Genomic DNA, 21,769 nt, shown 5'->3' on the forward strand with positions numbered 1-21,769 from the left:
TTGAAGCTGCTCACCCTGTCCACGGTAGCCCTGTTAATCATCAGTGGTGTGTGCGTCTCCTGCTGTCCTCTCCTATAATCCACGATCAGCTCCTTGGTTTTACCAATGTTCAGGAGCAGGCTGTTGTCCTGGCACCAGCGTTCCAGTACCTCAACCTCCTCCCGGTAGGCCTTCTCGTCGTTGTCCGAGATCAGCCCCACCACCACTGTGTCATCTGCGAACTTCACTATGGAGTTGGAGCTGAACTTGGCCACACAGTCGTGTGTGTAGAGTGAGTACAGCAGGGGGCTCAGAACACAGCCCTGGGGGGACCCGATGCTCAGGGTGATGGTGTTGGAGGTCTGGCCCCCCACCCTGACCGCCTGGGGTCTTTCGCTCAGAAAGTCCAGTACCCAGGCGCTCAGGGCGGAGCTCAGACCTAGCTCGATCAGCTTGTCCACCAGTCTGGTGGGGACTATGGTGTTGAACGCTGAGCTGTAGTCAATGAACAACAGTCTCACATAGCCCCCCTTCTGACGGTCAAGGTGCGAGAGGGTGCTGTGCAGTACCTGGGAGACCACGTCGTCGGTGGACCTGTTTGTCCTGTATGCAAATTGCATAGGGTCCATATCACTGGGGAGGGAGGCACAAATGTGGTCCTTGACCAGCCTCTCGAAACATTTCATGACCACAGGTGAGTGCCACCGGTCTGTAGTCATTTGGACATGCTGGGGAGGGTTTCTTCGGCACAGGGATGATGGTAGACATCTTGAAGCAGGCAGGGACCACTGACTCCGCCAGTGATTGATTAAATATGGCGGTGAACACAGGGGCCAGCTGGTTGGCACAGGTCTTGAGTATACGTCCTGTTATGCCATCTGGGCCAGCAGCCTTCCTGGTGTTCACCTGCATAAATGCTCTTCTCACACTGTGTTCCGACAACGAGAGAGCGCCCCCCCCCCCCCCCCCCCCCCCCCCGGTTGCCCCCCCCCCTCCACAACAGCCGGCGCGCCAGTGACGTCACTAGCCGGAGAGCCAGCAGCGCCACTGTCTACACCAAACCGAGCGTAGAAGATGTTGAGCTTGTCCGCGAGGGAGGCGTCGTCGCTCCCCATTGAGGGGGCGCTGACTTTATAGTCAGTTATTGTCTTCAGACCCTGCCATAATCCTCTTGTGTCGTTTTGTGCCATTTGTGTCTCCAGTTTATCAGCATATGTCCTCTTAGCAAGTTTGACAGCCTTGCGTAGAGTATAGACTGAAGCCTTATACTCCTCCATGTTTCCTGACTCTCTACCCAGGTTGTAGGCAGTGGTACGAGAGTTCAGAGCTGCTCTAATAGTGCTATCCACCCACGGTTTCTGGTTTGGGAAAATCCGCACCGTTTTCCTGGGGACAATACCATCGGCTATTGTTGTGATGTAACACACCACTGTGTCTGCAAGCTCACTGACGTCACTGGCGCTTCCTTTGAACATATCCCAATTCGTGTCTGCAAGCACGTCCTGGAGCGTGGCCTCTGATTCGTCGGTCCACTTCTTTGTCTCACGTGACACGACGGCGTCACGTGATCTCTGTTGATATGCCGGAAATAGCAAGATGGAGTTGTGATCGCTCGAACCAGTTATTATATAATTAATTACAATGTTAGAATTCATTTTAGAATGATGAAATCAGTGTGACTGTACTCCTGAAAAAGTATAGTAATATGGTTTATTTGTATTGGGAAAGATACAGACACATTAGCTGGTCGAACAACATCTATATGTGTGGTAATAATGCAGATATCGAGTGTATTTCTGTGAAAATGCACGTGGCGCACGCCTCCGAATTCAACCAAAGCGATCAAATTCGCTTTCCGCCCGCGAGTCGCGCGGCCGGTGTGAACTGTTAACATGGGGGCGAATGTGAAGCGCCTCGCGCCCTCATGCCTCACGCCTCGCGCCCTCACGCCTCACGCCTCACGCCCTCACGCCCGCGCCTGGTGGGTTCAGTGCGCAAAACTCCGGTAGCGCTTGCCTGACCGCAGCAGTGCAAAGAGGGAGTTGTTTGGGCAGCTAGTCTTCAACAACCGTGTTGTGTTGTGCTGCGATACGTGGCTAGCGTTGGGGGTGGGAATCACCAGAGGCCTCACAATACGATATTATCACCATACTTAAAAATCACGATATGATAGTATTGGGATTCAAAATATATTGCGATATGCTGAGTATTGCGATATTAATATTGCGATATATTGCGATTTATTACCTTTTTTCAACTGCAAAGTAAAACTTTGTCAACATGTTTTATCTAATAAAATAAAGTGTTGAGTCTGTTCATCTCACTTCAATCATTTTTATTGCAGCAAATGGGATTTTCTCAAGCAGACAGATGTCAACACTGTAATCTGTGTTGCATGTACTTGACAAACTGAACTGTTTGTATTACAGCCATATTCCAACTTAACTGAATGCACATGTGTGTGTGTGTGGACTACTGTACTATTACAGGTATTGAAATGAACAATGCAACTTCCTTATACATTTTTTTCCTTTTTTTTTTTTAAATGAATAAATAATAAAATATCGATATTTGGCGTCCTTGTATCGATACAGTATCGCCGCGCAAAGTATCGTGATACTACTACGTATGGATATTTCCCCTCCACCACTACCGGCACCACCTGCCCTCACCATCTGCTGGTGTCGTGGACGTGCGTCAGGAAGCTGCTGGTGATGATGCTGGGCCTGCGAGCCGCTGGGAACAGCCTGGACATGAGGCCCTGCAGCACCCGCTCGTCCTCATAGTTGTCACAGGCGAAGGCCAACAGCTGGCCCTTCAGACACACCTCCACTGCCAGGGCCAACTCTGGCTCCTTCAGGCTGATGAGGAAGCCTGCGGGGGGAGAGAGGAGCAGAGACTGATGTGAGAAACACAGACGATATTAAGGAAACTTTATGGTGTTCTTGTTTTGTTCTTGATTTATTGTGATGTTTCTTCTTGACTTGTTTAAAGAAGACGTGTCCGGCCCATGGGGACATTAACGTGTGTTGTCGGGCCTCACAAATAAATTTGATTCGACTAATGTGAGAAACCCAGAAGCGCTTGCTGGAAATTGTGTCCAAGAGCTTCATGCACAGGAAGTGGAAGATTTATATTAACACTTTGAGTGCCACAGACGTGTTAAGTGCCTAATTTCATGCCCCCCGTTGAGTGCCGACGACGCAAATTGTCGTTTTTTTTTTTTGTTAGGGATCTGAATTCATATTTCATCAACCGAGTCTCCCGTTGGTACAGCAGCCCCTCTAGGAGCTCCGATGGGAAAATACCGCCCCCCTATCGTCTATCCCTGTGTAACTGCAGGCCATTCGATTACACTAGTGGATCTGTGGGGGGGGGGGAGCCTACTGGCTCCACTATGCTGGCGAGGGATCTGATGAAGAGGGAAGTGATCGCGAGATGGAAAGCAGCCTGGAATATATATTTACAGCAGCCAATAATAGATCAATAAACGCGATTGATATTTGGAATGGCGATCAGGAATTGGAATAATCTTTTTAGAGAACATCTGATCTAAGGTAAGGAGTCTATGTTACCAGTTTTAGGATAATCAGAGCTGTTTTCACTGATATAACAGCGTGTCCCGTATGTGTGTATATGTGTGTGTGTGTGTGTGCTGTTGAGGAAATAAGAAAATCGATTTCTCAGCTCGCTTCTATAGCGTGCATAAGTACACATATACTATCGATAATCTAGTGTTTATTTGAAAACGATTCATAAATAGGCCGACAAATGAACGTGTCTAGTGTATTCGAGAATATTCCAATAAATGCCGTTTATGACGGAATCTTTCTATTTTCCTGACGTTTTCGAGAGAACGATAGCTTTTCGAAATGCTATAAAAAGGATATGAACCGATTTAAAAACAATCCGTTTCGACAATGTTGACTGCAAACAAGTCATTGATAAGCGACGGGCAGATTAGACACATAGCCATAATTTAAAACATAGATTATGCGTTTTTAACGCTATCATTGAAGTGGGTGGCGGCATTCAAGGGGGTAAAAAGGAAAACACGGCCGGCACTGAAAGTGTTAAGGGGGAGGGTCTTAGCCTCAACTTCCTTTAATGTTGCAGTGAATTATCACCGATAGGAATTCATTAGCTCAGTGTTTTAAACAATACTCTACCGTTACTGTAGAAAACTGTGTGTGTGGCATCACAAGTGACACGCATAATAATTCTGACAGAGTGTGTGAAGTAGTTTTTGGGCTAGATATATATATTGTTTAGTTTCTGGGTGGTTGGTTTCCAGTATGTCCCTGTACGCAGAACACAAGACCAGTCAAAACCTGTTGCCGGGTCTTCAAATGTCATTCAAGTGAAACAAGCCTCCTCTGCCCAGATAGTTCACTTTAGAAACTATACTATTGTTGCACTTTACTGCACTTTTTACTTTTGTTTGTTTTAATGCACTGAAAATCTATTCATGAGAATGTGCCGCTTTTATATACTGTACCCTTCTGTGTTCCTTTTATATTATATCATTTTTTATGCTGTGCCTTCTTTTTATAGTTTCTTTGTGTACAGCCCTGTGGATTGCCTCAGTATGAAATGTGCTTCATAAATCAAATTGACTTAGCTAGGTAGCTTTAGGGACATTTAAAAGGAACACGCCAACATTTTGGGAAATTAGCTTACCGTCTTCTCCAGAGAGAGAGAGAGAGACAAGAAGATAGATGCCAGTTTCCTCCTCTGTGCATTCAGTAGAAAGCTATCTAGGCTGCACGTTAGCCTAGCTTAGCACAATGAATGGAAGCGGACAGTGCCGGTTAGCCTTCGGGAGAGGCGTTAGTTGGACAATGCCTATATAGGCTAACACCTCTCCTGAAGGCTAACCGGCACTGTCCGCTTCCATTCATTGTGCTAAGCTATAGGCTAATTTCCCCCAAAATGTTGGCGTGTCCCATTAAAGGCTATAAAGAGTGTGTGGCCCCAGCCACACTGCCTGGGGGGGGGGCTTCCCCAGACCACCGCAGGACGGAGCTGAACAGGATGCAGCAGCAGAGCGAGGGCTCCAGAAGAACACGCCCCCCCGGCGCTCTCACCCAGCGGTCCCCGGGGTCTCTGTTTGAAGACGCGCCTCTCGTGGGCGTCCCGGATGGCGTCGAGCAGCGCGGGCATATGCTCTCCGAAGCGCCGCAGGCGGTTGTTGCGGCTGCTCTCCATGTCGTGCAGCTTCCTCGTGCTGTTGTCCAGATTCACCTGGAGTGCGTCCTGCTTCCGCCTGACCGCCGAGCATAACGATAATAATCATCATCAACTTTATTTCTATAGCACCTTTCATACAGAAACTGCAGCTCAAAGTGCTTCACAACAGAAAAAAGACATAAAGGCATAAAATGAGCACATAAAGTGCAGACATATAAAAGCACAGTTTTTCACATTAGGATCTAACATCCCAACAGGCTTGTTTATGGTTTGATTCGGTTAGAAATAGACAATGATAAAAAGAGTAAGATAGAATAGACCGTAAAATAGTGCAATAGTGCAATAAGTAGTAGAATAGAATAGAATAAGAGGAGATAGACCAATCACAGGAGAGCAACACATTAGGGCTGTTTCCTCCACTAAATATGTATATACCGTACTTTTCGGACTATAAGCCGCGGCTTTTTCCCCAATTTTTCGACCCTGCGGTTTATATAGTGGTGTGGCTTATATGTGACTCGACCTGACCAAACCCGAAAATGTACAAATCTAAATATTGCTTTTTTGACTGCATTGAAATGTTATTTATCTGTTCCCTTATTTGCTAAACTTAATAAAACTTGTAAATGAGTTAATTCTTGTTATTTGTCCGACAGTATTGTGTTCCAATGCTAATTACATTATGGTAATTAAACATTAAAACACCTGCGGCTTATAGTCCAGTGCGGCTTATATATGTACACATCATTCAATTTAGCTGCTGCGGCTTATAGTGCCAAAAGTATATATATATACAACCAAGACTTTGCACATTACTGCTAAATTGCGCAGCCCTGTTAACCCATTCAGTGCCAACCACGAGTATAGTCAGGTTAACTCGCCATCGCTTGAGTGCCAATCACGAGTATAGTCGGGTTTTAATCGTTATTTCTTTTATTAGCGATATCCATAAACTTTTCATCCATCCATCCAGCCTGACGTTATCGTTGGGAATGGGTCTGAGCTCGCAAAGGGCAAATACCGCCGCCTATCATCTCCCGGATGGTATTGCACATCATTGGATTGGATTGGCTGGGAAAAAAATAAGTCCGGTCCAGGTTTTACTTCTCGGGCATGCAGCTGGATACTTGCATTGACTGGGGGGACTGGGAGAATTGTGGATTATGTGTTTTGGACTATAACATTGGATCAATGGACGCGATCGATATTTGGAATGGCGATCAGGAATTGGATTCATCTTTTTGCATGACAGATGCAATGTGAGGTAAGGCCTTTATGTTACGAATCTTGGGGTAATCAGATGTTCCTTTCTCCGCCATCGGAGCGCGCGCGCGCACGTGTGTGTGTGTGTGTGTGTGAGGTTCACGCCGACCAAAGTACGGAGAAGTGATTTTTCAGACCCCCGTTCTCTTCGTATATGAGGACACATATACTATCGATAATCTAGCGTTTATTTGAAAACTATTCATAAATCAGCCGAAAAGTTTTGTGTATTCCACTAAAGGGATATTATCGTGTCTTTCTCTGGAATTACTAGAAATCTCCAAAACTATACTCGTATTCAAAACGGTATAAAACGGAAATGTACCGATGAAAAAACAATCCGTTTCGTACATGTTGACTGCAAGCAAGTCATTGATAAGCGACGGGTGTATTAGACCCATAGCCATAATTTAAGATATAGTTTAAGCGTTCGCAAATATCCCTGTCCTCCCATTGAGTAAAGCGCTGGCCTACAAGCCCTAATTTGGTCATATGGGCGTGGCTCTGAATGAGTTAAATATTCCATCCCACTGAATTGTTATTTTCTTTATTCTAATTAGTGTATATACTTGACCACATCGTGCACAACTGTACAGCCCTGGCCGCATTTTATTTTATAATTATATTCTATTCTACTTCTATTTTAATTTAGTTTATATTCCATTTGACCTTTTATTTAATCGTCTGTCCATTAATGTCGCACCAAATGACCAAATCAAACGTGTAGTAAACTACTTGGAAATAAAGCCTTTGTGATTCTGATTAAAAAGAAAATATTACACAATTCCCCACCTCATCTTGCCGAACTCGTCCTTGGCGCTGTTGGAGGCCTGCTGGTACTGGTCTATCTGCTGGTCCAGCGTGGAGTCCTGGTGCTGCAGGGCGTCCAGCTCCGCCTGCAGCTGCTCCAGCCGCTCCACCCTCACCTGGCTGTCCGCCCCCGTGGTCTGACTGATGCTGGAGGAGGAGAGGAGAGGTGGAGGGAGAAGGTAAAGAGAGTTAAAACACTCTGGGGTTTCAGTCACCAAAATGATGGTATTTTTCCATAATATAGATAGACTATATAACTTTAAATGGTGCATTTATATACTTTTTAAATGTATTACTGTACATTTGACTGTATATTTTTGCCTGTATATTTTAGAATGTATATACATATTTTAGAATGTATATCCCCAACTGTATTCTTATTTGTGATTTTTGACAACCTAAATGTTTATTGTGAGCGACCTATAGTGCTGAATTTCCCTCAGGATCAATAAAGTACTTCTATTCTATATAGCAGCTTTTATCCAAATCGCTTTAAAAAATGTTGTTCCTCACATTCACCCATTCACTCACATATTCACACATCGATGGCGACCATGCAAGGTGCCAACCTGCTCATCGGGAGCAATTAGGGGGTTAAGTGTCTTGCTCAAGGACACTTCGACACGCTGCCCGGGATTCTAACCGGGAACCTCCAGATTACCAGATGACGGCTCTACCTCCCGAGCCACTGTCGCTCCCTTATCAGTCCTGGACTATGGTGATGTAATTGATAGGCATGCTGCGGCCTCAACCCTTAAATCACTCCGTTGGGAGCCGGTTCTTAATTGTCAGATTCCTGGAATCGCATGCCTCCGTGACTATCGATTCCTCTTATCGCTGCCATGTTTTTTCCGACAGTTGCTCATTTTAAAACAATAACGTTAGCGCCACGCATGCAGCCATAGCAGACTATTTGATTCCTTAACTCAATCAGCGCCTAGAGGTCGCTGTTTACCGTGTGGTAAGAAGGCCATCGCTGAAGAATAGGGATACATGGCGGTGTTTGCAGGGCTAAACATTATATTAAATATTATACTATAGCTATGGATCTAATACACACGTCGATTGTCAGTGAGTTTCTTCCGGCCAACATGCAAAAAACAGATAATTTTTTCATACATACATTTCCGTTTTATACCGTGGTGAATATGAGTATAGTTTTAGAGTGATCCAGTCTAATCCCAAGAAACTCCAGCAAACCACGCTTCAATGCATTTCCTTAGAAATCGTGCCATGTCTCGCCTGATTTATGAATCATTTTGAAATAAACGCTAGATTATCGGTATTATGTTTAATCATGCACGCACAAAAGGGTGGTGGGGTTTATATGCTTTGAGCGCCACCAACGGCTTATATTACACAGTACATTACAGACACACGCTGCGATGGTGGCAAAAAAAACATCGGATCAACGCAAGATTGGTAACATATAGTCCTTACCTAGTCTCTGATGTACTGCAATAAGAATAATCCAATTACTGATCGCCATTCCAAATATTGATTGCGGTCGTCTGTCCAACGCTTATCCACCAAAACACATGAATCCACGGTGCTCCAGTGTCCCCAATCCGTGTGTTATAACGTTAGTCATGCCCAAGAAGGAAAACCCGGACCGGACTTCTTAGATCGATGCACAGCCCAAGCCAGAGGGATTCCAATGATGTGCAATACCGGCCGTAAGGCGTTAGGCGGCGGTATTGGCCGTTTTGCGATCTCAGAGTCATTCCCAATGATAACATCAGGCTGGATGGATGAATTATGAATGGATATAGCGAATAAAAGAAATAACGATTAAAACCCGACTTTTCTCGTGATTGGCGCTCAACCACCAGCGAGATAACCCGACTTTTTTCGCCCTTGGCGCCCAATGAGTTAAGGGCTCGAAATTGCCTGGGTTTTGGTCGCATATGCTCCCGAAATGCTCCCGCTGTTTGACTGTTTCTATGTGCAGTGAAAACTACTCCAATGCTTTGCAACCTAGTCATTCATTTAATTCGGGGTAAACTAATGTTAGCCGCGGAGCTAACACTAGCTAACCATGCTCAATTGCTCATACACACACACACACACACACACACACACACACACACACACACACACACACACACACACACACACACACACACACACACACACACACACACACACACACACACACACACACACACACACACACACACACACACACACACACACACACACACACACACACACACACACACACACACACACACAGAGAGAGAGAGAACAGCTGATCTGAGTTAAAAAGGGTGGGGGCGAGCGGGGAGGGAGCCGTCTCTCCGGAGCCCTTTCTGTGTGCGTGCGTGTGTGTGTGTGTGTGTGTGTGTGTGTGCGTGTGTGTGTGTGTGTGTGTGTGTGTGTGTGTGTGTGTGTGTGTGTGTGTGTGTGTGTGTGTGTGTGTGCGTGCGTGCGTGCGTGTGCGTGTGTGTGTGTGTGTGTGTGTGTGCGTGTGTGTGTGCGCACGCGCTGGTCTTCTGAAAGACCAGATGACAGAGTCAGAGGAATAATGACCTGTTGAATGCAACTACAGTTCAATAGATTAAAGATCAGAAATGTCAAGTTGCATGTTGTTATTCTAACCAGCTTAGTTCTGTTGCATTTCCAATTAATTTATTTAAATTATAAATGTATCAGGGATCGATAAAGAATTGGATCGATAAGCAGAATCGATAATGGAATCGTATCGATAAAATCTCATCAATTCCCATCCCTACTAATGATAGATACGACACGCATCACTGTGTCCTTTATGAGAAGGTTGGTTGGTCCTCGCTGATGGAGAGGCAAGCAAACAAAAAAACAAACACTGGTATTTGTTCATTTCTAAAGGCCCTTATTGGTAAACTAACTCCTTATACTACATCATTATTGGAATGGAATTTTGATACCTATGGAACCTGTTCTAGTGACCGGCTGGTCCTTAAGGTCCAGTTGGCTCTGAACAGGTTCAATCTGAATTTGACTATGATGCCCCTCTAGCTCATGGAATGAACTCCAACAGTCCTTAAAGCTTGAGATTCTATTGCAGAGTTTAAAACCTTCATCTCCAACCTTTGTCAATCAAGTTGCACATGTTTTAATTGATAGTTATCCTTACTCGTCTTATTGTTGTGATTTTATATGCCTTTTTTTTGCTCAACTCAGTATGTACACTTTATTTAAACTCAGTTGCCTTTAGAGTTTAAATAAAGGTTTAAAATGAAGATGTTGCTGATGCTTGAGGGAAGAGATATGAAAGAGGTCAATTGAGTAAATAAATACACAGCAGATGGGAGTGTGAAAGAAAAGCAAGACTGAATGCAATGCATTTATTACAACAAATGAATGGGTGAGTAAAATAAGGAATATAGATTCCCCAGAAAGAAAAGCCCAGGAAAAGAGTAATAAGAAAAGCAACCTTAATTTGAGCTCATCTATTCGGGAGGCGAGCTGGGTCTTGTCTTTCTCCAGGTCTCTCAGGTTGGTTTTGCACCTGTGCACGGCAGCCTGAAAGATGCATATGTATTAGGGATGGGATAGAATATTCAAATAGTATATGCCAGTCTCCACTAGGGGTGGGGGAAAAAATCGATACGTAGTAGTATCGAGATACTTTGCGTGGCGATACTGGGCACAGATACTGGGCACAGTATCGATATTTAATTATTCATAAAAGAATATTTTTTTTTTTGTATAAGGAAGTTGCATTGTTCATTTCAATACCTGTAATAGTACAGTAGTCCACACACACACATGTGCATTCAGTTAAGTTGGAATATGGCTGTAATACAAACAGTTCAGTTTGTCAGGTACATGCAACACAGATTACAGTGTTTACATCTGTCTGCTTGAGAAAATACCATGTTCTGCAATAAAAATTATTGAAGTGAGATGAACAGACTGAACTTTATTTTATTAGATAAAACATGTTGACAAAGTTTTACTTTGCAGTTGAAAAAAGGTAATAAATAATAAATAAAAAAAATTGCAATACTCAGCGTATCGCGATATATTTAGTATCGCGATACTATCGTATCGTGAGGTCTCTGGCAATTCCCACCCCCAGTCTCCACATTCGATTTTCATGTCAGAAAATCAAAAGTATATATATGTATTTTGTTTTTATATATACTTTTAACTTTTTTTTATTTAAGCAAACCATTCTTATTTAATTCCTTTTTATATTTAGAGGCAGCCTAGTTTTCATAGCCTAATTGCTGTAAAAGATGCACATGCTACGGTTTGTTTGTTTATTAAAACCGGTTGATAGGCCAGTGCAATGCTGTTATTATAGGCTACGATGGTGAACGGTGTCATTTTGATTTATTGTCGGTCAGCTGAGCCGATAAACGTTCTGAAGGATTATCTGAACTTCAAAGTGCCTATTTATGTGCAATACCCTTTGATTTTAATGATCCATTCTATTAACCCATTCCTCTGCCGGGCTTATATCCATCCTAAATAGGGATGTTCGATATTATCGGCCGATATCGGCAGTAAAATGTGATATCGGAAAATATCGGTATCAGTAAAAAAAATTAAAATAAACAATAACAATATTTGTTATATATATATCCAGTGAAATTATTAGTTACCTGAAATTATTCAGTTTTTTGGGGGAAACCCTGAATATATCGGTATCGGTTGATATCGGTTGATATCGGCATCGGAAATTAAGAGTTGGACAATATCGGAATATCGGTATCGGTAAAAAAGCCAATATCGAGCATCCCTAATCCTAAACCATCCTCTGCCAGCGCTATTTGTCTATGGAGATGTTTACCTTCTTTGCAGGGCTATAACTTTTTTAATTGTATTGCTAAATTGACATTACTATGGCCCATTTAACATCAATTATCTATCGTTCAGGATGTAGGAATGTTTAACTTTTTCATTCACACATTCATACTAAAATACCGTCTTCTAGAGTATAAATATGTTTTTATCGTTTTCTGCAGTATTTCATAGAACGTGAGATATAGGCATACATGCATATATTAGATGATCAAATGCAGTTTGATACCGATCAACGCTATATTAAAAATTTCAACTGTACATGGTCCTAAACGTCAACTGGTCATCTGCGGGTGAACGGAGGGGGGGGGGGGGGGGGGGGGGGGGGGGGGTCGTTTATAATTCAATGTCCGACGTTAAATGATTTATGTAGTATGGGTGATATATTGATCAGAGCAGTTTGTATCGAAAATGATAAAGAAAAACGCTGAAACTCACCCCTGTCTCCTCGTAGCGTTCGGCGATGAGAGTGGAGCAAACAGATCCCAATTATGGGATGTTGATCGATGCGATCCATTTCCGGTTTGTATATTACTAATACACGTCCAAATCATGTTGATTATTGAGTTATGGCAAAGATCCATATCGACGGTGTCTGTATTGAGCCCCGGGACGATCACCGAGTGGCCGGACGAAAATAGGGGACGGAGCGAGCTAAAATGGGCACTTCCGGTTTGGCAACTCGCCGATCGGCCACCAGGTGGCGGTATTGAAGCGTTGCAGAGTTGTGCCGAGTCCCACAGCATCAGACAAGGCTCTGTGTGGGAAATATGAATACCATGACGAAAATATGAAATATTGATCTCAAAAACGCCTTACGGAGTTATTGGAGTTATTCGATCTTAAAGGAAAACGCCAACATTTTGGGAAATTAGCTTATTTGCCATCTACCCTGGAGTTAGACAAGAAGATGCATACCTTTTGTTCTCTGTGCATGCATTAGGAGTAGGAAGACGTTGGGAACTAGGCTAATGGAGGAACCTACTTCCAGTGACTGATGCTAAGCATGCACAGAGAAGAAAAAAGGTATGTATCTTCTTGTCTAACTCCAGGGTAGATAGATGGCAAATAAGCTAATTTCCCAAAATGTTGGAGTTTTCCTTTAAGAACCAGCAATTTTCGAATAGCACATCCCTAATATGTATCATGTCAATCACATCATAGGGAGACCACAATATATATGGTTAACCCTTTCACTACCTCTACCAAAAGGTTAACCCTTTCACAACCACACTACAGAAGGTTAACCCTTTCACTACCACACTATCACAGTGTGATAGTGAAAGGTTATATATCGTATTTGCTTCGCGTCCCGCTCTGAGCCTTATGAGATACCCCTTATCTCCTATGATACCTACTGTATCTCCCACGAACAAATACATGCACCCCACCTGTATGGGGCCCCGCCCCCATGGTGGCACCGCCCATATAACCGTGACTCTGGTCACCAAACACTCTTCCTCTATTTTCGTCCCAGCGTAATGGATGCGTGCACCATACGATAACTAGCAGGATGAAAAGGATCAGAGTCATAATGTTGAAAGCTTACCGGAGGTTGCTGGCCCCTGGCATCTTCGACGCATGTTTTCGGCGACACAACGGGCCTATGTTGATGTTCCTCGTTTGATGACAGCACATCGAGGTTCAGCTGTACAAGACTGGCTGTCGGGCCAGCTTGTACTCAGGTAGGCCCTGTGTCTTCAGGCTTGGGTATTAGTGTTAGTAATGCTGGTTTGTTTTGTTACACAACCATGTTGTGTGTTGGCGCCGGGGGCAGGATGGTTTGGTGAACGTTCACTGCAGGGAACGGTTTCCAAGCTGTCTTGGGCGTGCTACTAAAACATCTAATGCTATGCTACATGCTATCGCTAATGCTGCATGCTATTACTACTGCTAATTGCTACGCTGTTCTAATGTCTCTGCCGTGAGATGTTGTCACTCTCCCTCCTCTTGCCCGGTTCATCAATGAAGGTCAGTCGGTAGCTGTTGTGTTTTTTTTTGCTGAGTCCTATTTACTTTTTTTCGGGTAAATGGGTTGACAACAGGGTAGGCCGTGGCTAGGTTGCCTAGCCAGGTATGTTACCTTGTGTTCCGGCGGGGTTGTTGAACGGTGTTCCCATCTGGGTTGGCGTCGGGTAGTGGGGCCATGGGTCCAGCCGACATGGTAAACATGTTGCGTGTCTGTGCGCAGGCAATTGTTGTTCTGGGTCCCACATCGCCTCGCGCTAGGCTGCAGTAGTATAAGGGCAGGGCCGCCTGGGAGAAATGTGAGGCCCTGTGCGTATTTAGACGCGAGGCCCCCCACCCCCTGAGGCGGCCCTGTGTAGTGGGCTATTGTTTCGTTTTGTCACTCTGCTATGAGAAGGTCTGTCTTGCTACAGTTTTCTCTCCTCTCAACCATTCATACTGACGGTCAATCGGTATACTGGGGGAGTAGTGCGGGGGGGGGGGCTTTGTTTACCTTTTTTGGTAAATGGGCTAAACTAGGGCTGGTGTCCTGTTGTGAATATTTTGAATGAAGGCGGGACTAGTTCGCTCTGGTCCGTCTCCCCTTAACTTTGTGTGTATGGGTTTGCTCATTCTACAGTATTTTGTGGTTTAGCTCTTTTATTCATTTAACCCTTTCATGGTGCACACCACAGTGGAGGTTGCTGTTTGCAATCACCACTGGTGCTCCGTGTTAACATCAGTCCTTTGTTTTTGACATATTGAAACAATGCCCCACCCGGCCGACACCATGGGTGGGTCGGCCTGGCGAGTGGCTGGTGGGCTGTTAAGGCTTGTACCGCCACGGTATGGAATTGGCAACGATTAGAACTGTGTTCGAATTGCTGTTTTTTTCTATTAAAAAAATGGTGTCTGGTGGAGGGGCCTTGAGGGCCAGCCGACGTCGACACATCGCGCGAGGTTGTTGACGTTATTAGCTTTGACCCAGCCGCAAGCTATAACCGCTCAGGGTTCCCCTCTCCGCAGGGGTTTTTGGTCTTCTGCTGGAGCGCGGGCGGTATTGTCCTAGGCCCTACACCGCCTCACACCGCGCAGCCAGAAGAAGAGAGAGCACGGCCTCGTCAGCGGCGATGACGGGGCCCTCGACAGGCGGCCATGTTTTTCCCCCGCCAGAGGTATCCTGGGCGTTGATTCGACAGGTGTCCACAAGGCCGACAGCCTTGGTGGCCGAGGGATCGGCCATGTAGGATGGGTTCGGCTTGAACAAACAAGCCGTCACCGTCCTGCCGCGAGCAGCCCGCTCTCCGATCACTCCCTTCCCCAACACCAGCGGAAGAAGTGGGCTCTGATTGTTTCCTTTGGCTGCGGGCCGCGTGCCTTCGTTGATGCGCGGGCGGCCCCCCTTTTCGCTTCTCATGGGGACAGGGGCTGACACCCAGTTTATGGCTGAGCCTGGGTCTGTCCGTGAGAATGTTGTGCTGTCAAGCGGCTCCCACACCTTGAACTGTGTTGGTTGAGCCTGGTGTTACGTCTGTCAACTTAAGTGTTGTCAGCAGGGGGGCTCGAAACCTTTTGAGGCACACAGTGCGGGCTTCCCCGGCCTCGCCTTCGCCAGGCCAGGTATCATGTTGGTGCCTCCCACTCCTGAAATATTGGCAAGTGGTCGCAGCTCACATGATTTGGGGTGGTAGTAATATCACTGCAGGGCTACGGTGTGTAGGAACCCATGGGGGCCTTACACCTTGCATGTCCGGCTGCAGAACAACTCCTTCAGCATGTTCTGGAGGGGTGTTCAGTGGGGGGGCTTTTTTCATCGGAAGCCCCCCGTATCAGACCGGCCCTTTCTGTCGGGGTTCCCCCTTGGGTACGATTGCCTCGTGGGTGGTGTCAGGGTCAGGTGTTCCGACACGGAACGCGCTCCTCGCACGGTTCCAGGTTTGGCTACGCACAGCGGGGGGACCGGGCCAACTATCTACGGTTCCTGGCGGACCTGCGCCACGTGACGGCGGGTGCGTTGGGAGTGTCGTCACATATGACTATGGCAGTACCATATGTCGAGGTGGATGGAGAGAACGCTGAGGCGGGGACTTGTGTTTACACAACCCCACCCGTTTTCAGGTTTGGTACAGACCCTATTGTCAGGGTCTCCAGCAGTGACAGCTCTGGTCAACGAGATCCAATCTCTGTGGATGAAGCAAGCCATCATCGTCGCGTTCTCCTCCCGGTGTTCTCTGCCCGAGAAGTCGGGAGGGAGGGGTGTAAGACCCAGGCTGGACCTGTCCCATGGGAAGGTTCAGCATTTTTTGGATCGTCTCCTACCTGTTGAACACTGTCAGGTGGGGGTCTGGTTCTCCTCCATAGACCTGTAGGATGCGTATGCGCATCCCCGATCTTCCATCCTAGGGCTTACCTACGCTTCCTTTGCAGGGTTAGCGTATGAGTACCAGAGGCTGCCGTTCGGTTTTCTCTGGCTCCCCGCATCTTCACCAAGTGCGTGGAGGCCGCACTGGGGCCTCTGCGTCGTCCGGGGTTACGGAGTGTTCTGCCCTGATGACGTTCTGGTCCTTCGCGGTCAAGGTGGATCGTCAGGTCTCGTACCAGGCAGGTCTCTACCAGCCTGGGGTTGCTGTAGACTGGATGTAGAGTACTCCTCTTCCCAGTCAACGGTTGGAGGGCTATGGGCATCCATCTCAGAGCGTGTTGTCAACACGCTCGGGAGGTTCCGTCCTAGGACGGTTACGGCGCTGTCTCACGTCGCGTTTTCACCGACGCCTCCCTCGCTGGTGACGCGTCGGGCCAACGCAGTAGGGGGCAGCTGGCAAACCATGCTGCCCGGTCTGCGCTACGTTCAATGTGTTGGTGTTGAAAGCGGTCCTTCTGGTCCACATATGGTGTTGATCAGGACGGACGATACGACGTCAGTGTCGTGTATCGACAGACAGGGAGGAGTACGCTCCCCCTGTCTGCACCAGGCGGCGGGCGGCTGGCTATGGGCGTCCTCCATCTGCGCGGCCGTCGCGGGGCGGTCCTCATCCTGACGGGTGAGGATTACGTCTGGACATGGCCAGGCAGGTCTGGGACCGATGCCGTGCCGCCAGGGATTCTTCCCCATACATCTGTTAGGTCAGTTGTTGGGACGGGTACGTTGAGGGGCGCGGGTTCTTGATCCTGATGGTGTTACCATCTGGAATGCGCATGCTCCCTCCACTGTCGCGCTTACGCGGGCAGATGGCGTATGTTCCAAGTGTGGTGTAAGGCGGGGGGCCGGGACTCAGTCTCCTGCCCCCTGGATGCTGTCCTTAGTTACCTCCAGTCTCTCCTTGATAGACTGTCGGCTTCGACGGTGAGGGTATATGCAGCAGCTATATCCTCCTATCATGAGGGGTTTGAGGGGATGTCTTGTTCAGCCACCCTCTTGTGAAGCGTTTCCTGCTTGGCGCTCGACGCGTTAAGCCGGTGCAACGCTCCTTGGCTCCGACTTGGGATCTTCAATTGGTCCTCGGTCGGTTGTCCTTGGCCCCGTTTGAGCCACTCGAGCAGGCGCCGTTGGGACAGCTGTCCTTCAAGACCGCGTTCCTACTGGCTGTCACTTCCGCTAAACGCGTAGGTGAGCTCTGTGCTCTCTCGGTACGTCCAGAGTGCCTGTCTTTTCGGACCGATTGCGGTGTCACTCTGCGACCTAATCCTGCTTTCGTGCCTAAGAATATCCGGAGTTCCTTCCGCTCCCGGGATATTGTGGTTCAGGCGTTTCGTCCTCCTCCTCACACTAGTGAGTTAGATGCGGGCCTTCACCTGTCATGTCCAGTCCGTGCTTGGGGATTTACCTCAGCCGTACTCAGGACTTCAGGGTTACCGACCAGCTTTGTCTGTCACGGTGGTTCTCATGCTGGTAAGGCACTGTCAGAGCAGCGCCTGTCCCATTGGTTGTGCGAGGGCATTACCCTCTGCTACACGTTGGCTGGGCAGGATCCCCCGGGGGGCGTCAGGGCACACTCCACTCGTGGGGTGGCTGCTTCTGCCGCTCTCCTGGGTGGGGCCTCGGTGGGGGACATCTATGCTGCAGCTTCATGGTCCTCCCCGGGCCCCTTTGTAAGGTTTTAACTCATGGACATGACCGGGGGTTCTGTCTCCCAGGCGGTTCTGGGGTCTGTGGCCTTTCCTGCTTCCCGTCCTTTGGTCCGGTAGCAGGAGTGTATGGGTATGGGCCACAGTGTGTTGGGTCACACGTGGTTCCGCCTGTACGGTGTGTTCAAGGGGTTCTAGTTCCCTCTTGTTCGCATTCAGGTGGAGTTGACTGCGCCCCTCCTTCAGTAGGAAGGATGGGGTGACAGGGCTCCCCGCACCCCTTGATGTGGGCTTACGGGTCCTCAGGGGGTACATTTGTCGGGCCTCGCGTCCGCTCTTCCCCATATCTCATAAGGCTCAGAGCGGGACGCGAAGCAAATACGATATATAACGATAGGTTATGTAGATAACCTAGTTATATTAGTATTGGCTGAGCGTCCCGCTCTGCGCGGCCCTGAGTTCCCTCTTGAGGGATCTTTTCCTGGGACGGGATTTGGCGAGGAAGAGTGTTTGGTGACCAGAGTCACGGTTATATGGGCGGTGCCACCATGGGGGCGGGGCCCATACAGGTGGGGTGCATGTATTTGTTCGTGGGAGATACAGTAGGTATCATAGGAGATAAGGGGTATCTCATAAGGCTCAGAGCGGGACGCTCAGCCAATACTAATATAACTAGGTTATTCTACATAACCTATCGCTAACCTTCTGTAGTGTGGTAGTGAAAGGGTTAATGATACAAACTAAAACGGCACCGTGCAAAACATCACAGTGACAGAAGTACATTTATAGCGTTTGTCGTCATTTACTTGCAAGTTGCTCTGGATAAGAGTGTCTGCTAAATGTCGAAAATGTAAACGTACAAAGCTCTGTGTTGGTTTACACTCCACCATGTCAGGGATGAATCAATCGTGCAGTCTTGGTTGCCCTGGTGACTGAGGAATTAGCTGCTCATTTAAAATCAGGTCAGTTTATCAAGAGTTTTGTTTTAGCCGAACCTGGAACTCCAAGATTAATTCATTTCAAATTCAGCTCAGGCCTGGTGTTGACACTAAACTAAACGGCCAAGCTGCAAAGTAAAAATAAATTGCTATATCTTCTAAAAAAAAACTATGATCACAAAAACATTCGCCCCCCCCCCCCCCCCTCCCTTTTAAGTCAGGGTGGGACACAAAGTCTCCACTGAGGGGTAAAGGATGGGTTTCTCAACAACTTCTTAGGTGAAAATGGATGACTGGTGGTTTCCAGCGGTGCAGCTTGGCCAACGGGTCACAACCCAGGTCTGGGTGACATGTCGGTTGAACTCTGACCTCTGCTGCCTTGAGGGGGTTAGTGAGTCTCTGGGCTTCTGCTTTCAGTGCAGCACCCTGGGGCTGGAGCTCCTGGAGACGGAGAGTGATGCCATCCAGCTGGTCGTGGATCTCCTTGTACTTCCTCTCAGCCTCCGCTATCTTGTCCTGCAACAGGAACAGGGAGTGAGGTCAGAGGGGAAGTGTTACGGTGAAATGAGAGGAGGATGAGCAGCACAGGTGTTGCGCAAATCATTCATAGAAAAAAGGGCAGAGGAGACGGAAGAGGAGGGTGTAACGTTACTTCGACTTAAATAAAGTGTGGTATTTGCATTTGGAATCTGTTGCCGTCAACTCTCAATATGAGGTCCAAAGAGCTGTCGCTATCAGGGAAGCAAGCCACCATTAGGCTGAAAAACCAAAACCCATTCGGTGTGGCGAAATCAACTGTTTGGTACATTCTTAAAAAGAAAGAACTCACTGGTGAGCTCAGCAACACCAAAAGACCCGGAAGACCACAGAAAACATATTTCCCTGGTGAACAACAACTCCTTCACAACAATTGGCCAGATCAACAACACTCTCCAGGAGGTAGGCGTATCTGTGTAAACAGATCAACAATCAAGACTTCACCACCGGAGTGAATACGGAGGGTTCACCACAAGATAATAATACATTTAATTTACAGTATATAGAAAGGTGCTTAAGATGTAAACCATTGGTGAGCCCCAAAACAGGAATACTTAGATTAGAGTTTGCTAAACAATATCTAAAAAAAGCCAGTTCTGGAACAACATCCTATGGACAGATGAGACAAAGATCAACGGCGTTTCACAGTGCAGATGGACAATGACCTGAAGCAGACTGCGAAAGCAACCAAAGAGTTTTTTAAGGCAAAGAAGTGGAATGTTATGCAAGTCAATCTCCTGACCTGAATCCAGGTTTGAAGACAAAACTGAAGGGAAAATGCAATTGTGGCTTCCTAAGGATTTTGACACTCACTGGGCTTAAGAGATGAAATGATACATCATGTTTAAAGCCATATAATTTTAACTGTTTACTATTTTTAAAACGTTTTTTTCCCCATGATTAACATTAATAGCCCAATCTCAAGATATCTGTAACAAATTACAAATATTTCCGAATTTTAACCACTTATATTCGTGTTTGTTTGATACCAAGTCTGTTTTTATTGAAAAAAAATCATATTCATATCCATATTCATCATATTTCTATAAATTTTAGACACCATATTACAGCGTGTGAAAAATTGACAAAATTCCTGTAAATAAGAATCTGCCATTATAAAGGTTGACTATTTCGGTCAGAAATAGCGGCGTGTAACATACACAAACTTTTATATTGGATGAAGGGCACAACACACAACTTAGGCCCGGTGTGGGTCGACATGGAACTCTCTTCCTCTAGATACTCTCTTCGCTCTCTGCTGTGCTCCCAACTCCCTATGTCGGTTACTGAACTCTCTGCAAACCCAATGGTGGTCGACTCCACAAAAATTTGGATTCAAATCAGGAAAAGCCTCGCCCTCCATAGGGCCTCTGACCTCTCCCCCACTTTTAACAATCATTTATTCCTGCCCTCTTGCACCGATTCTTCCTTTCAAGTCTGGTTTGACAAAGGGATAACCACTTTTAATGATCTCTATGACCAAGGGACTTTCATGTCTTTTCCAGACGTCGTAAAGAAATTCGACCTTTCCAAATCCCACCTGTTTCATTTCTTCCAAATTAGGCACTTCACACAGAACCAGAACCCCAAATTCCCTAGTCGGCCCCCTGAAACCCTTATAGATTCACTAATGGTTCTCAACCCGGAAAATAAATCTACATCCTGATTAGCTCCGCTACGGGTCGGATACCCCAGGAACCGGCCCTAAGAACTCGTGGGAGCGGGAGCTGGGAATTGAACTGTCTGATGAGTATTGGAGTTGGGCATTGGACTCTGTCCACTCATCTTCCATCTGTGCGAGACACGGCCTCACACAGTGCAAGGTTATACACAAAGTCCACTACACAAACTCGAGACTCTCTCGAATGTACCCCAACATCTCTGACACATGTAATAGATGCAAACAATCCCCTGCCGATCACACCCACATGTTCTGGTCCTGCCCCAGCCTTGCCACATTCTGGTCTGAAATTTTGAAACTATCGGCACAGCCTACAACCTTACTATCACCCCTGATACTTTGTGGCCTTGTTCGGTGTTCCTCTGCAACCTCTACCCTCCAAAATGTCACATTCTGTTCTTGCCTTCTCCACTTTATTGGCCAGGCGACTTATTCTTTTTAAGTGGAAACATACTCAACCTCCATCTCACAATAGGTGGGTTAAGGAACTACTATTATCTATTAATCTTGAAAAGCTCAGATTCTCCCTCAAAGGCCCTACTGGCTCCCTGAATACCTTTGAGAA

At 46.7% G+C, this 21,769-nt stretch overlaps 1 protein-coding gene across 1 annotated transcript in view; it reads right to left on the reverse strand.

Annotated features, from left to right (window-relative positions):
* LOC311246262 (structural maintenance of chromosomes protein 6-like) overlaps window positions 1–21,769 on the reverse strand; it is a gene marked incomplete at both ends in the record, with an annotated part of 159,261 nt that overhangs the window by 76,029 nt on the left and 61,463 nt on the right. The window contains 5 exon segments of the mRNA XM_084338477.1: window positions 2,652–2,853; window positions 5,067–5,245; window positions 7,225–7,389; window positions 10,661–10,749; window positions 19,356–19,502. Coding sequence (XP_084194603.1) covers window positions 2,652–2,853; window positions 5,067–5,245; window positions 7,225–7,389; window positions 10,661–10,749; window positions 19,356–19,502 — 782 coding nt within the window.

This window comes from Notolepis coatsorum, assembly GCF_963971535.1.
Source record: "Notolepis coatsorum genome assembly, contig: SUPER_1_unloc_1, whole genome shotgun sequence".
Taxonomy (NCBI): domain Eukaryota; kingdom Metazoa; phylum Chordata; class Actinopteri; order Aulopiformes; family Paralepididae; genus Notolepis; species Notolepis coatsorum.